Consider the following 15,454-nt stretch of genomic DNA (forward strand, 5'->3'; position numbering starts at 1 on the left):
AAGCAGTCGAGCTGCAACGCGATGACGATAATGATCCAAAGAATGCATCAAAACATGAGTGATGCTACAAAATGCCAACTCCACTCTCCACTGCCCACGATCCCATAAGCCAATCCTCTCGTGGACCAACTCCTATTGGTCGCCTAAACAACGATATACTATACAACCATCTTTGGGTCGTAGCATGCATGCAAATACAACAGGTGTGCAAAGACTGTAATCTGTAGTCATGTCGTACCATTCGCTTACTTCCCTCTTCCACTCGCACCCGCACTCGCGCTCGCACCGCTAATCTTCCTCATACTCATCTTCTCCCAATCGCTCATTTCACCCGGACGTACCAACGATACCCTCTTTGCCGCTTTGGTGGATTGCCAATCTTCTGCTTGTTCTTCCTGCTTTTCTTCTCTATCCTCCGCATGTGTCACTCCTTGCTTCCCGTCTTCAACGTCATCATCCTCCACTTCCTCGTGACTCGTTTCGGCTGTCGATGTTTCTTCGACAGTGTTCGGATCAAACTCCTCGTTGGCTGGCCCGTTGATAGGGTTTCCAAGTATCGCCTCTCTCTCAACGCCGATATCCATCGGACTCTCCATCGGGAACATCATGATCATAGGCGTTCCATCCGCATTATATTCTCCTTCGGCACTCCTCCCTTCTTCTGCACTCCGGTCAGATCCAGAACCGTCCCCTTGCCCTCTTTCATCGGTGGATCCTCGTCGACTTCCGATTTCCGGCTCGGATAGATACTCCGTGTCGCTCATTCTGCGGGCATCCTCGCTTCCGTTGCGCAGTAGACCAGGTTCTGACACCACACTCAGAAAATCGGTGGACGATTGCCTCGAAAAGTCGGGAGTAGACGTACTCGTCCCTGACATTCCTTGTGATACGGACGGTCTGCCCGTGTCTGAACGAAGAGGTTCGTCATTTGATCTTCTGAAAATGACCGGCAATTCGCCAGGGCTTGTTCCGAGCTTGTCCCCTCCGCCTCCTCCGTCACTTGCCTCATCCCGGTCGCCCTCAGCGATCGGTAGGGCAAGGACAGGCACTGCTCTAGGTCCTCCCTCTTCGTCCCTTACCACGTCCTTGACCACGCCTTCGACGCCATCCTCTCTCATACTTCTTGCCGCAGCTTGCAATGCCACATGTCTCATTATCTTCCATTCCCTATCTTCCCTTTCGGCTTCGTGCTCTAACACCTTGATCCACAGTCGGAACTTGGATAGCCACAGTCGGTCCGATTGGATACGATGGGCAATGGGAGGAAGTGCTGTAGAGATCCGATCACGAGTAGCCTTCTGGAAGGGTGTCAAAAGAGCAAGATTGCGAACAACGAGAAGCGTATGGGCGATCGCGGTTTCCAAGGGAGCCGACTTCTTTCGCAAAGAGTTCAGGTGGGCCTGAAGAAGAGGGCAACGATCAGCTCATGACTATTGCGAGGATCAGACAAGTATCACCCACGTAGATCGCACCAACTCTGGATGCTTGCGCAGAAGGAGTGTTGAGATTTTGGCTTTCTCTCACCAGTCCATCTTCGCTGAGGCGGGGAGTTGCGGTCGCTTTCATGGACACGTTGACGTTCTTAGTAGCCGGTATTCCTCGACCAGCTGCTAGTTCGGCTTTGACTACTCCGAACACCTCTTCCAGTTGTTCTCCCTCGTTGACCCTCTCATTCGCTCCGTCCACATCCACCCCTTTGACTTCAGCAGTCTTCTTCTTGCCGCCATTTTCAGTCTCACTGGACTTCCTCTCCGATCCTGATTCACCGAAGACCGCCCTCTTCCCGCCAGCTACATTTCGCGCAGAGGACTCGCTACGCATTTGACCTTCTACACTTCCACGCATCTCTCGACGATGCGAAGCAGCGGCTGCTGCTCCTGCCAGAATGACTTGGTCTTTTCTCATCGTCCCGGCTCGCATCTTCAGACCAGCGGTCTTGAAGGCTGATGCGTAATTGATCGACGTGATCCATTCGTTCATTTCGGATTCGTCGGGTGCTTGCATGAGATACTGACGATTCTGAGGCATAACAAAGCGGAAAGTGTTTGGATGCTGATTGGAGACCACTCCGTGTCAGTGATCTTTTCCCTCCTCGTTCTCCTGCCGCCCTGTTTCAAATACGGCTACACTCACAGAGTTGAATGTACTGTCATACACGGCGATACAGTCTTTGACCGGGAACACTTCATCTGGTTTGAAGCTGGTCATTTTCGGCAACAACATGTGTTGTCCGCTTCCATCCTGCGACTCCTTCTCGTCCATCCTCACTTGAGCTTGCTCAAGTAGCGTCAGAGCCCACGTCGGATCTTTGAAAAACAGCAATTGAGATCCTGTGAGAATGACACTCCAAGATTTCCATTTTCGATTCGGTTTCTTGCTGCTTTCGCCCCCGTCATCTTTGGAGCTACAGTCAGCCTAACTTCGCTGCAACAGATGCGACCATTTCGAAGGAGCTCACCCTTTCTAGATAGCAATCCAACCTTCGTGACTCGCAGAATCATCTCTGCTTCCGCAGTGCCTTCACTGCCACCTCTTTTGGTAGCAGGTGCCATTTTGCCCGTCATCTTCTTCTGCGACTGCAGAGTGGGACTGGGGATCAGAAGACTATGAGCGGACGCGAAAGCTCGACTCAACCCGTCACAGTCCAGAAAAGGTCTGGTGCCAAGGCATGAGAAAGGATTATCCGCCGGGACCAATCTTTCCACATCCACACGCAGGGTTCCGAGTAGACCTCTGACAATCATATGGTAGACATCGACCTTTGATGACTTGCTTAAGGATGGATTTGGTGCGTTGAGTGGACCTGAGAAGGTTGGCGTCGAAGGCCCAAACAAGCTGGATGAAGCCGTCTCGTAACCCGATGAGCGTTTGAGGTCTGAGTCGTCCTCGATGAACACGAAGGGAGTGAATGTGATGTTATCAAAGAACGCCTCGAGTACGAGAGGAGGTACCCCATTCATCCGGGTGTTGCGGACATAATCTGCCTTGGTCATTTTGTTCTTGTTGTGCTTGTTGAAGGCGTCCGTGTGTAGGATCATCATGGAGAATGCAAGAACGTAAGTGTTATCTGATGAGATGTCAGCTGATTTTGCAGTCATTATGCGGACAGTTTTAGCTCACCCTTGCCTCCGAACAGGCCCGGCTCGCAATACTCATATCGCTTGGAAAACGCCTCGATGACCCTATCGATTTGTTGTGTCTCTTTAGGTAAGGACATGTGCATGAGCAGTCGTCTCAGCGCTACGTCCAGAGCATTGTGTGTGAAGTCGAACGTCGCCAGGTAAGTCTCGAGTGCTTCCGTGTGAAACTCATCTCCGCTGAAATATGAAAAGGAATTCAGCTCGTTCTCATTGACCGATACTGCACGTCACTCACCTTGCTGCTAGTACGTTCGCAATCTCATGTCTCCCGACAGTGTTCACAACCCTTTCTAACCATCGACTTGGTTTCTCATCGCCTTCTCTCCGCGCGGCCTGCTTCACGGCCGAGCTTGTCATAGCAGCTGATATGCTACCAGAACTCGGTCTTGGACTCGTACCGGGACTGAAAGCACCTGTTGAGCTTTCTTCCCAATTGTGTCCCGACATCCCATTTCCCGTAGTGGTAACTGAAGAGATGGAACCGCTGGATCTTGGTGGAAGTGGAAAGAGACTTGCACTCCTGGGCGAGGATGGTCCCGAGCCGAAAAGACCGTTTGACAGGCGTGTGATGGTGCCGGGACGTCGGCGAGGGGGTGTTGCTAAGTTTGGGAAGAGACCAGGAGACGGCGGAGTGAAATGATGAGCTGTGGGTGCGAGAGACATGGTAGACGCTCGTGCCCTGCTTTTGCGGGCTGCTTTCTGAGCAATCTCCAAGGTTTGATCTGGCACAACCGAGTTCCGAGCGGAGCCTCGGGAAGCAAGCGAGGACATAGAGGGAGTGAAAGACGTCCTGGGAGATCGTTCTTCTAGACCCAGAGCGATGCTGTTTGGTGGTCTATCATCTCCTGGCGATCGACCACGAGCTAAGACCGAAGAAGCAATCGACGACGATGATGTCGAAGGCCGCATACGCTGGCTGGTTATGTTTCCGAACTCATCAGCGTCGCTGCTCGCCTGACGTAACAGGCTGTTGCTCCGACTTCTCGACGTGGTTTTGGAAAATACACTTCGCATCCTACCTATAATGGCTGAGTTACCAGAATTTGAGCGACTGCCCAGGCCAGGGCGACCAGGAGTTTGAGGCGAAGGCTGCAATGACTGAGAGCCTGCTTGTATGCCAGGGCTCGAAGGTCTTCTTCCTGATGACTGAGGTCCCGTAGCGTTTCCCAGTGCCCGATGAGGAGGCAAAGGTGCATCGGACCATGAGCGGAGCCTGCCCTCTCTTGCTATTGCAGGGCTCTTCAAGGGCTCCTTATGGACCGGTGCTGAAAGCTCCTGCTCGGGCAAAGGACCAAGTGGAGATGAGGTCGACGATCGAGAAGAGTTATGTCCATCCGTTGCGTCCATCCATGGCCTGACTCCTGGGCCCCAGTGACTACTTCCACCTGGGCTGAACAGTGTTTCCTCCCCCTCGGTGCCGGGACTTGACACCCAGTGGCCATTATCCGGCGCGATTGGAGATAGCGGATCTACCGCTGGTAGGATGAAAGACGTTTCGGAACTGGCGGTGAGGCCTCGAAGCCCAGCATTGGGAATTGGACGAGGCGCTGCCGATATTGTTGGCGGATGTTCCGGTCCTTCTTCCGGATCCTTAGCTGACGTTCTCCGATTGAATAGACTTGCCAATCTACCGGGCGTAGAATTTTGCGGCACGATGGTGACGGTTGAGGAACCAGATCGCAAGTCTGGTCGGCGAGGGGTTTGTAGGGTGTCGCTGAGATTGCCCGCTTCGATCGCATGAACCGAGATCAAGCTTTCTCTGCTTCTACCCTGTTCAACATCGGGCAGTTGGTCAAGTGTCGGAACAGACTCAAAGCCCTGCTCTTTCAGTTTGGCTTCAGACTGTCTCCGCTTGATGGTTCTTTTCACACCTAGCCATTCGAGCACACCTTGGGATTTGCCTAAGCTCTCCACATCCTGGCTGTCCACACTATCCGGGGTAGGCAGCTTATCTGCCTGGACAAGAGGAGGGGTCTTGCCGAATATCCCTGAGAGACTTCTTGCGCGCTTAACACGGGATCGTTTCTCTGTGTCCGAATCTTTAGAACGATCAGTTGCTGGCTGCTCAGGTTCTACGAACGCGATCTTCGGGATAGGACTGCCCGACCTTGATGGCAGCGGTGAAGAAACAGATTGGGGTTTGGAGGGAACAGGCGGTGGTGCGAGGTCCTCAGCAGATTGCGTACGAGAGGAAGGTAACAGTGCTGAGGGCAAACCGAGACCTATCTTTGACGCAGGCGCTGTACTTCTAGATCTCTTAGCTGGCGAGCTGTCTCTGGGTCGTCCAGTAGCAGAGCGACTCCGTCGTTCAGAATTGGGAAATCGTTTAGGCGTTTTCGACTTCGTCAGTTTTGCTGGGCTGCTCGGCGTGACCACAATTTCGTGAGGCGGGGTTGGGATGCCAAAGGAATTGAAGGATGGGAGCGGGGGGAGGGGACGATCAACGTCAACCGGAATGGGAGGCTGGGATTTCTCGGAGAACGCGGCGCTGGTTGGCGAGAGGTTGGAGGTCATGGAGGATGTGCGTGGCTTGATCGTTATATGATGAGGGGCGGAAGATGTTGATGTCGGACTATGAGGTGTGAAGTCTGGCGGTGGTGGTGGAATCGGGGGATCTGGCCGGAAGGTATCTCTATCGCTAGCCGTACGCGAGAATGTGCGTGTTCTTAGTGACGGAGCGTGAGGCTGTTGTGTAGCTGAATGTCAGCTTCATTCAAGGAGTGGAACTGATGTTGCGCAGAACTGACCATTCGTTGTCCGTCTCCCTGTTGATCCATTGCCGTTCGGTCGAACACCGACCGCGAGGCAAGTCTCTCCCCCTCCGCTATCTTCCCCTTGCCGTCGAGTTCCTCCATCCTCAGAACCTCAAAGTCATTGTCAGCGTCATGTGACCATCTCTTCTTCTTTTTTTTTATAGTGCGGTCGGGATCCGGTGTTCCATCTATTGTCAGGACCTCTTCTCCCCTTTCTCTAGATTCGTCCGTCGACGCCTCACCACCACTTCTGGAGACCGCAGCTGACGTTCTTTCCGATTTCAAAACCGGTGGCAGTTCGAGCTCTTCCGAGATATCGACGACGCTCGTCTTCCTCTCCCGTTCGTTCTCTCTATCTGCCTTCTTTGGTGTCGTGACCGAAGGAGACGAAAGTCCGAACCATGATCTTCTCTTCTCCTTCTTTGACGTTGGAGTAGCCGGGGCCAGCGGCGTCGGCAACGGACCGGCTGCGACGACGACAACTGGACGAGGTCGTGAAGGCCCTGCTTCGGCGTTCTCCATGGTCGCTCGCGTTTTTGGACGTAATTCTTACGGTAACATGAGTGCACTAGAGTATGGTCATTTCATACGAGTTGTCCGTGTTACTGTTGCTGTTGGGTTCTCCGTGCCGTTTCAAGATATGCCTTTGGCGTGTGTCAGACTTCAACTCCTTGTGCCGAACCGGGGTGTTTTTCTTTTCGTTTCTATATCGCTCGCTCGCTCGCTCGCTCGCTCGCGTCCGTGTGCGTGTGCGTGTGTGAGTCCTTGTCGCCGGTGACCGAAGACGGTGATACACCTCCACCGGGAGCTTGGTACCGATGTTTTGCTATCGAGCTCAGCTCTGCTTTTGGAGTATGCGGGACATATATACAGAGGGGTGGAGATGAACGAGTGGTGATCTGTCAGATGTATAGAGGAATAGATAGCACGGCGAGACAAGAGTAGCAGCGTTGCACCTCGTGAAAGGGCAAATCGTAGTACGCGGGTCTGGAACGATGACACCACGTGGAGAGTGAAAGTGACAAGATGAGGACTGCGAAAAATCAAAAAGGGAAAAGATAATGAAACAACGATCAAAACCTCCACCGGGCAGGTCTGACTGAGTTGACGACGAGGGGTTAGTGATGACGAAGCTACTCTGTCAATGCTGAGAGTGAGCCAGTTCACGAATCTCATGGCGGCGACGACTGCAATCGAGTAGGTGCAGTCGGACAGTCATCAACAATGGCATGTTTGAGGTTCTTGGACAAGGTGGGATCGACCAACACTCACCTATCATACCATGAAGCGAAGCTTACGACGATGCGTTATCGTGGGCCATATTCAGTGTTGGCAAACGACGTTGGCCAAAGGTGGTAGGTGTCCTGGTTCGACGACAGATGATACTGGGTCTCCTTCATTGACGTCCACCAATCCGACGCGTAGGTCACGACCGCAACGTCCTCTCATCTGTACGGTGACGTCTGCCGGAGCAGTCGATCATGCCGACGCTGATCCTCTTGATCGTTTGCAGCTGCGTCTGCTCGAAGCTCGTCCTGGATACTTGAGAGGAGTGTTCAAGATCGGTGGGAAGCATTTGAACAACCATAACGTGAGCTGCTATCTGTGTACGTCGCTGAAGACTGTGATGACGAGCTGGACCGTTTTCCAGACTATCCACGGCGGTGTCATCCTCTCTGTGCGTATCGCGTTACTGGACATGGCCGTGCAAATACTCCGTCGCTAACCCTCACTTCACTCTATTCTATTACCTCCGTCATTCACTCATGCTTCACTGATCCTTCTTCAAACAATGGAACCTTTCTGGCAATCCTCTCCTCAATGCCCAATACCGACACCACACCAACCCTTCCCACTCTCCCGACATCTCCCCCCATCCTACAGCTTACAGACACCATAACCTCCCTATCCCTCTCCACACACGGCATCTCCGCGCCGACCGGCGTTTCCGTCAACATCTCCACCGAATTCGTCCGACCTGGCGGTATCGACGGCTCCGACCTCATCATCGTTGGTCGTGTCGAACAGTTAGGAAGGACATTGGCTTACACTCGATGTGAATTCTATACCCCTCCTGCTCCTCCTGCTCCTCCTCCCGTTCAAACAACAACGACAACGGATACATCAGCTTCTACCCCCGATGGTGCGGGGGCAGGAGAAGTTGGGTTGGGGTTGGGGAAATTGGTGGCTTATGGTAGTCAGACCAAGTTTATGGGTGGAGCTAAACCAATTTTGCGATTTAGTAAGGACGGAGAAGATGAGATACCCTTGGAAGAGCAGAAGTGACCGGTTCAGAGAAGTATACGATACATTGACTCGATAGATGCTACAATTTGGGAGAATGTAACGTATACATAAGATGATGCTATGCACAACGATGATAGAATGGTACAGACCACAGCGATACTACGGTGAAACGTCTACAACATCGTCCAGCATCGAGAACAGTCAATCCTCCCAACTAGCACCGCTTCCATGCGCAATTTCCCACCTCTACGTCCGTTTCACTGATCCGTATAGTCACGCTCCTCAATCGACCTCCTTCTTCGCAAAGTCCAGTCTCGTCTGTCCACCTTGACCCAGCTTCAGCCCTTCTCCAACGGTTCTCGCTCTTATTCTCTTTTTGAGCGATAATTGTAGGCTCAATCGCGAGATTTCCAGCAGTTGATGCAGACGCGCTTTGACTAAAGATTTCCGTGAACCATCACTTTGGTCGGCTAGCAGGCATCATCATAGTTAGCAAGATGCCCAACTGCCAACCTATCGCCCATTGGTGGGATTACGGACAAATGGACACTCACAGATCCTATCTCGACTGTGCCTGATCAAGATCCTGACTTCCTCAAGGGGATGCTGCACAATCAACTCTTTTACACCTTTAACATTGTCCATGTTTGGCGGATACATCTCCACGATCTTGTCAATGTCTGACATCGCCGCGTAAAGAAAGGAAACGAGGTGGTTGATGTCCGACCAGTTGGGTTCGTCCGATTGAAGAGCATCGTAAATCGCTTGAACGCCTTTGACAAGCAGAGGGACGGGAGGGACCATTGGCTTGGGACTCTACAATTCGTCATACCTTGATCAATTGCCAGTCATCGGATGCTGGATGTCATCTACTGGCTCACTGATTGGTCGACCTCTTCTGCGCTTCCCTCAAGCAAGCTTTCTAAAGCTAGCCATCTGTGCACGCCCCCCGTTTCCGGGCTCCGCACGCCGAGAGCATTTATAATGGCGGCGCGAACGGGCAACGGATAAGATCTGCTGACAGAGTCTACAAGGACTGCTACATCTCGAAACCCATCTGTTTCCCCCTGCATTGAGAAATCACAGCCGTTAATCACTCGTACAAGCTCATGGGGAATCCTGTGAGCACTTACGTCCATGCTAATGCCGTGGCCGATCAGACAATTGATGACCTCGCTGAGATATCGTTTGAGTGTATCAGAGGTAGAAGAATCCACAAACAGCGGGAGGAAGACCGGCAGCAAGACCTTCGCTTCTGCTTTCGACGCGTACGAAGGATGTCGTCTGAAAAGGAGTGACATTGATCAGTTCCGCAGCCTAAGAGACCAGGCCATCAACTCCGAAAAGCTTGACTCACTTCGTCTCCGCACAGATCAGCTGGCAAAATAAAACACATGCCCCCTCCCTGTCCGTAACCGAGACCTCAGGTAGGAAAGGTTCAGCGTCTACTTGATCGACGGGCCCATCAAAGAGGATCGAATGGCTTGCCCCAAGAACTTGGAGTGTAGCGATAGTCCGTTCGGACGTGAAGTGAGTGAAAAAGCTTTTGCTTGTCACTATTTGAAGCAAGGCGATGGTGGCAACGCTTCTCCATTGAGGATCGGTCGTTGTGAGTACTACCCATACCATCTTATATCAGCGAGATGAACACCGCAGATAAGAGCATGAATCTGTCCTCACTTGCAGAAAGGAGCCATTCACAGACCTCAGAGTGACTGTCTTCGAGATCGATTGCATCGAGGATACCTGATGATATCAGAACAGTCAAAGTGTCGATATCTGCGAAGCGAAATGAGCCGCCACCTCATATGGAATCTCACTCACATGACGACGACTTACCATCTGCCTCGGCCGTCGCTTTGATGAGGCACAATACCGGATCGTTCGAGGAAAAATTCAATTGAGGAACCGAAGTGCTCTCTATCGGATGCTGTTTTTCAAGTCAGTTTCAGAATGCTCAGTTTCCACTAATTCTCGTCGGGACCCACGCTCACCTCAGGTTTCGCATTCCAAAATCCGTCCCAGACTATGTCCTCGTCTATTATTCCATTCATCCTTGTAGCTTTTGCATCCCTCAACAACCCTTTGTCGACGTCCATCCCATCGTCTATCAATCTGTCAGCGACTTGATCCAGATCCCAATCTGCAGTGCGATCCCCTTCGACAAGTTCCTGGTCTTCGCCTGCAGAATCATCATCGTCAAAATTGCCCGAATCAGGCGAAGGGAAAGCTTCTTCCGCTTCTCCCCGACTCAAATCTCTCATGACTTCCTCGAAGATTGCTCCTCTTTCAGCATTCTTGACCAGTTTGTCGAACATCCTGTTATCGTGCTTTCGTTTCCTATCTTCGATTTCTCGTTCGGCCTGTCGAGCAGCTAGCACCTTCTTCTCCCTTCGTGCTAGCCAATCGACTTCAGCTTTGGCTTTCCTTTCTTTTTCTCGGAGGCGAATGGATTGTAGCGTGCCTATGGATCGGACCGGTAGAAGTTTTTGAGGCGATGTCTTCGAGATGACACTGGACATCGGCTCCGTATCAGTCAAGGGCATCCCAGTTGTATCCAGTGCGGTACATAACACTCACTTGAGCAAGGCACCTATATCATCCTGTTCTTCTTCTTCTCTTTCCGCTTCTTTGGAGACCTCTTCCAGCTTCTTTCTCATAGCTTCCGCTTTCGACCTCGCCTTCTCCGCTTCAGCTTGTTCCAGAGCTCTTTCCTCTTTCAACACCTCCTCCCATTTGTCGCTGAGTATACGTCTTCGCTTAGCTGAAGACAAGGGGGAAGTAGGATGCGAACGCTTCTGGGTTGAGCGAGGAGTTGTTGGCGGGACACGAGAGGGTGTCAGCTGGTGCTGCGACGGTTTCGTCGGAGTGCCAGGGACAGGCGTCTTTGGAATCTCGGCTCCAGAATCATTCGGACGCGAAAAGCTGTCCCTCATCGGTGACGCCGCCTGTAGCATCGTATCTCCGTGACTTTCAGGGACAGGCTCGGCCCAATCCCAATCCGCGAACTCGTCTAACTGTAGCATATGTCCCCAACATCAGTATTGCCTCTGAGGTACACATCTGATCTTAACTTACGATGTCTGTTGGCCCCTCCACCGTTTCCTGAAGCTTAGCTTTTAACGGACTTATCGAATTCCCATTCGTCAACTCGCTCAATGGTGCACCACCTTTGTCCGAAAGTGGTGATTGCGGTATTTGCGGTGAAAGCGAAGGCGGGGAGGAGTCTTTTAATGAAGAGCCAGCGCGACTAGACAAAGGTGTGAGAATACTCTCCGCACTTGACATCCTTGACACTGCTAGTGCAGCCTCATTCTCTTCCACGACTGGAGCCCGGGCACTCTCGACTTTTGCCTGATTGATGGATTTCGCCACCGGTGCCATATCCGCTTCTTTCTGTTTCCCTTTCGACCTCTTGAATCGTTCGGCACTGTGGGTGGACTGACTTCGCGGCCAATCGTTAATGGGAGTGTCGGCAGCGGGAATTTCATAAGCCCCTGGTTGAGGTCTTGGGCGAGATGGTCGCTGAAGAGGAGTTGGCACGAGTGCAGGTTGCCACTGTTGCAATACGCCTTTGATTTTGGGTCGGTATGACTCATCATCATTGTCGTGGTCTGTCGACTTAGAAACAATCGATTTCGATCGTGGTTTGGAAGGTCCAGCACCGGAGCTGGTCGTACGAGCGTTGTTATCCTGCCTCGGTGGGACTGGTCTGGTAGAAGTGAACAGCAGAGGTCTAGACGAGGTGTTTAGATTTAGTGATGCCCCATCTTCACAAGAAGTGCGGACTTTCGTCGCAGCGGCAACAGAGTCCTTCAAAGGCGATATCTCATGTTTCGGCAATCCTACGACGCCGTTTGCAGGCGTGTCAGATCGTTTGCCTTCGGCCCTAGCTTTGAGCTTTCTTGTCCAATCAGCAGTAGTGATCCGAGGAGTCGTGCTTCTATCTCTGACCTTCTCGTGCGCTTGACTGGTGGGAGCGCGAGAGATAGGATCAGGGACCGATGCGCGAGGAGGAGCAGATACAGATGTTGAGAACGTCAATTTGTTGGCTGTAGCGGGGATAGGCGGGACCGGTCTGTCGTGTGTCCGGACAACATTATGGGGGCGGGCAGGATGCACCGCATGGCTGCCAGAAGTCGTACTGGGCCTCTGCTGAGAAGCTGAGAAAGCATTCTTCTTCGGCGGCACCGTCGCAGCGGAAGCTGTAGGCGGGTCTGGCTTGCGATTGGAGGAGAAGGGTTTGACAGAGTGAGACGGTCTGCTGGGACTTGGTGGCAAGCGCTGCGCGGAGCTGAGAGGAGAACGGTCAACGGCGGCAATACTACTGTTCGGCACACCACGTGCAGACACGCTTGATGTAAGTGCCCTGTGCGTCGCATCGGGCTTCTTGCTGGGAGACCTCGATGCAGAAAGTCGTATCGTTCGACTCATAGGTAGCTGTGATTGTACCAGCCTATTTTGTCCTTTTCCTCGACTGTCTTCCGTCCTCTTCATCCCGCTTGGTATCTGGCCGAGACACACGATCGACTCTGTGCTGGAGGCGTCGCTGAGCTTGCTACTCATCTGAATTTGCTCTTTTTCTTTGCCATTCCCTGCACTCATCTTTGCCGGCTCGTCCTCATCTGTTTCTGAAAGAGTCAAATCGATCGGCTCGTGAATGATGACTTTTTTCTTGGCGGTCTCAGTCGAGGTCGAGCTCCGTGGTCTATGTATCGTAGATACCGCTCTCGAATGAACTCCAGACGTGCTGGATGTATTGAGCTTAAGAGAAGTCGTCTGGCTAGAGGACGGTCGGGATCGCGAGATTGAAAAGAAATCACGAGAGGTCGATGGACAAGGTCCGGCGCTGCAAGTCGAGGTCGTTAGAGAGCGAAAGAAGGTATCTCCGCTTGTTATGGGTGATGGAAGAGAATGGTCGAGTCCCACATCCTCCATGACGATGTGGACCTATCGACTCGAGATGAGTCACCTCTTCTAGCGTGATGCGCGGTCTGATGCTCGTGCTCGTGTGTGAATCTAGGATAAACATTGATTTTACCATTCATCATCTTTAATCTCTCATTTATCACACACGTCCACTTGTCCTCCACCGCACGTTGATCCTCTCATAACAGATGTGCCACACTGAGACGAACGCCGAAACACCGGGTAATAATCCTCTATATGCGGTACGTGTTCCTGTAGTAGTAAATTAGTTCAGTTCAAGTCACTCGCGATGACGTATGACGCAATTCCCATTCACTTTTGTACGGTCGCGGAGCATAACGCAGACAGCTCTCTCTCTCTCTAATCACATTCCATCCAAATTCAAGCCTGTTCCATTCTCTCTTCAATCGTTTCTTCTCTCTCAACTATACCAACTTCTATAAACTAGACTACCTTTCTGTCAACTTGATCATGTCTTACGCTTCCGTCGCTAGCCACAACAGTAGGTCAACCATCTCGCTCACGCCCAATGTGAAAGCTAGACTCCTCGCATCTGTACTGACGTGGTTATCAGTTCCCTTTGGCGAGATGCCAAAGCCCGATCAGAACCTTGCTGACGGTCACTTTGCTGGCGAGACCGAGGCTGGTACTGACGTTGACTCCAAGGTGAGCTGAATGCTTGACGACCATTCATTCCGGTGTATCTCACGGCGCGATATACTGATACGATTGTCTTCACAGATCAATGTTCTTCCTGCTGGATCCGATCCCAACCACCCCGACGTCGTTCCTTCAGAGCCCACCGCACCCATCAGCGTCGAGCTTCACCCTGCTCCCGCGTACGAGCCATCGACCTCTGACGCCGCTCCTAAACCTCTCCCCAGTCCTGCCAAGGACGACGTTCAGCTCCCCGAGAGCGGTGCAGCCTGGACCAAGGAGCACGAGGCTGAGCTCAAGAAGAAGGGCAAGGAGGTAGAGAAGGAAGCGAAGGACACTGCAAAGGAGATCGAGAAGGATGTGAAGAGCACTGCTAAAGACCTTCAGAAGAAGGGTAAGGATTTGGAAAAGAAGGTTGAGAAGAAGGGTAAGGAGTATTCCAAGAAGGCTCAGGTATGTTCCTTGCACATCAGAAGTATTGGGCCCGTCTCACAGACTTCAATCACGCAGGACGAGTTGCACAAGGCCGAATCTGCTTTGGGACCCTACTGGGACCAGACCAAGGAGGTCGTCCTCCGACCTGGTACTCTTGGTGGTCTTATTGGTGTTGGTACGTGAGATTGTGCTAGACGATTTTGAGATAGTCTTAACTCCCAATATTCAGTCAACGTTGGTATCCTTGGTACTATCGGATACTTCGCCTACACCAGGAAAGACCAGCCATGGGATAGGAGAATTGTCGGAGGTGCCGTCGCTGGTACTTTGGCTCTTTTCGGCGCTGAGGGGTAAGCCGTGTGTACCTTGTCTGGTTCTCAAGCTGATTGTGATTGCAGTTACGTGGCCGACTCATACCTGCATACCCCTGAGGGCAAGCAAGAGGCAGAGAGAGCAAAGGCAGAGGGTTCAAAGTTCTACCTTCAAGCCAAGGAGGTTGTTCTTCGACCTCAGGTTGCGGGCGGTCTCGTTGGCGCCGGTGAGTGAAATGCAATGGGTGCACTTGGGATGGCCGCTGACATGCGTACCATAGTGAATGTCGCTATTCTCGGAGCCGTCGGATACTTCAGCTACAAGAACTGGAACCAGCCTTGGGACAGAAGGACAGTGTCTACCGTTGCCATCGGGCTACTAGGTTTAAGTGGTTTGGAAGGGTGAGTGGCTTGCTTGGCATTGATCGAGTGGAAACTGATGTCCGGTGCTTTGCAGTTACGCTGGAAAGGTTTACGCCGACAAGGAGCTGCCCAAGCACTAGAGAGCGAGGAGAAGCGGAGACCTGTGAGAAGCAGTTGAAGAAGTATGGGCCAGATATGTTTATTTCGTTTTTTATTCTCACTTTTTGAGTCTCAGTATTCGTTGTGCGCTCGTGTGAGAAAGTATAGGAATACACTCTCAACTATACTATACATCTATTGACCGAATGTATCAATGCCCATCTCGCTCTGCTCTGCCGTGACGGCGGTCGACGGGATCTGTATGACAAAATGAACGGCATGTTACTGGGACGGGATCGTTCTCAGGGATCCTGCCCAGTGAAACAAAATATCCACGTTGCAATGTCGTGGAAATGAGAGACAAGAAGCAACGACAGGGTCAAAAGTAACTCACACGCGGGGATGGGCAAGGGGTAAGTGCCTGGACATCTCTTCTCAACCTCGCCGCTTCACCTTTTTCCTTCTTTTGCTCTTGCTCTACATGCATCGTTCGTGTCTGCTCTCATCCAGAGAGGGACAA

The 15,454-nt window shown here is 52.1% G+C and overlaps 4 protein-coding genes across 4 annotated transcripts; 2 read left to right on the forward strand and 2 right to left on the reverse strand.

Annotated features, from left to right (window-relative positions):
- Positions 1-245: 245 nt before the first annotated feature.
- On the reverse strand, positions 246-6,415 carry IAR55_004442 (uncharacterized protein; the record flags this gene model as incomplete). Its single annotated transcript, XM_066947541.1, has 7 exons — positions 246-1,400; positions 1,462-2,052; positions 2,134-2,396; positions 2,459-3,067; positions 3,121-3,317; positions 3,376-5,825; positions 5,888-6,415. The coding sequence occupies 7 exons, from the start codon at positions 6,413-6,415 to the stop codon at positions 246-248; spliced, it is 5,793 nt and encodes a 1,930-aa protein (XP_066801955.1).
- A 702-nt stretch (positions 6,416-7,117) lies between these two features.
- Positions 7,118-8,179, forward strand: IAR55_004443 (uncharacterized protein; the record flags this gene model as incomplete). The annotated part of the gene is made up of 6 exons (XM_066947542.1): positions 7,118-7,144; positions 7,221-7,248; positions 7,319-7,344; positions 7,407-7,484; positions 7,545-7,571; positions 7,778-8,179. 6 exons carry the CDS (start codon positions 7,118-7,120, stop codon positions 8,177-8,179), a joined length of 588 nt encoding a protein of 195 aa, XP_066801956.1.
- A 243-nt stretch (positions 8,180-8,422) lies between these two features.
- Positions 8,423-13,078, reverse strand: IAR55_004444 (uncharacterized protein; the record flags this gene model as incomplete). Its single annotated transcript, XM_066947543.1, has 10 exons — positions 8,423-8,610; positions 8,695-8,956; positions 9,022-9,207; positions 9,274-9,424; positions 9,498-9,756; positions 9,821-9,919; positions 9,980-10,070; positions 10,135-10,654; positions 10,721-11,157; positions 11,219-13,078. The coding sequence occupies 10 exons, from the start codon at positions 13,076-13,078 to the stop codon at positions 8,423-8,425; spliced, it is 4,053 nt and encodes a 1,350-aa protein (XP_066801957.1).
- A 462-nt stretch (positions 13,079-13,540) lies between these two features.
- IAR55_004445 (uncharacterized protein) lies at positions 13,541-14,975 on the forward strand (the record flags this gene model as incomplete). The annotated part of the gene is made up of 8 exons (XM_066947544.1): positions 13,541-13,571; positions 13,644-13,735; positions 13,811-14,179; positions 14,237-14,336; positions 14,391-14,511; positions 14,560-14,699; positions 14,754-14,874; positions 14,930-14,975. 8 exons carry the CDS (start codon positions 13,541-13,543, stop codon positions 14,973-14,975), a joined length of 1,020 nt encoding a protein of 339 aa, XP_066801958.1.
- Between the last annotated feature and the right edge of the window lie 479 nt (positions 14,976-15,454).

This window comes from Kwoniella newhampshirensis, chromosome 8, assembly GCF_039105145.1.
Source record: "Kwoniella newhampshirensis strain CBS 13917 chromosome 8, whole genome shotgun sequence".
Taxonomy (NCBI): domain Eukaryota; kingdom Fungi; phylum Basidiomycota; class Tremellomycetes; order Tremellales; family Cryptococcaceae; genus Kwoniella; species Kwoniella newhampshirensis.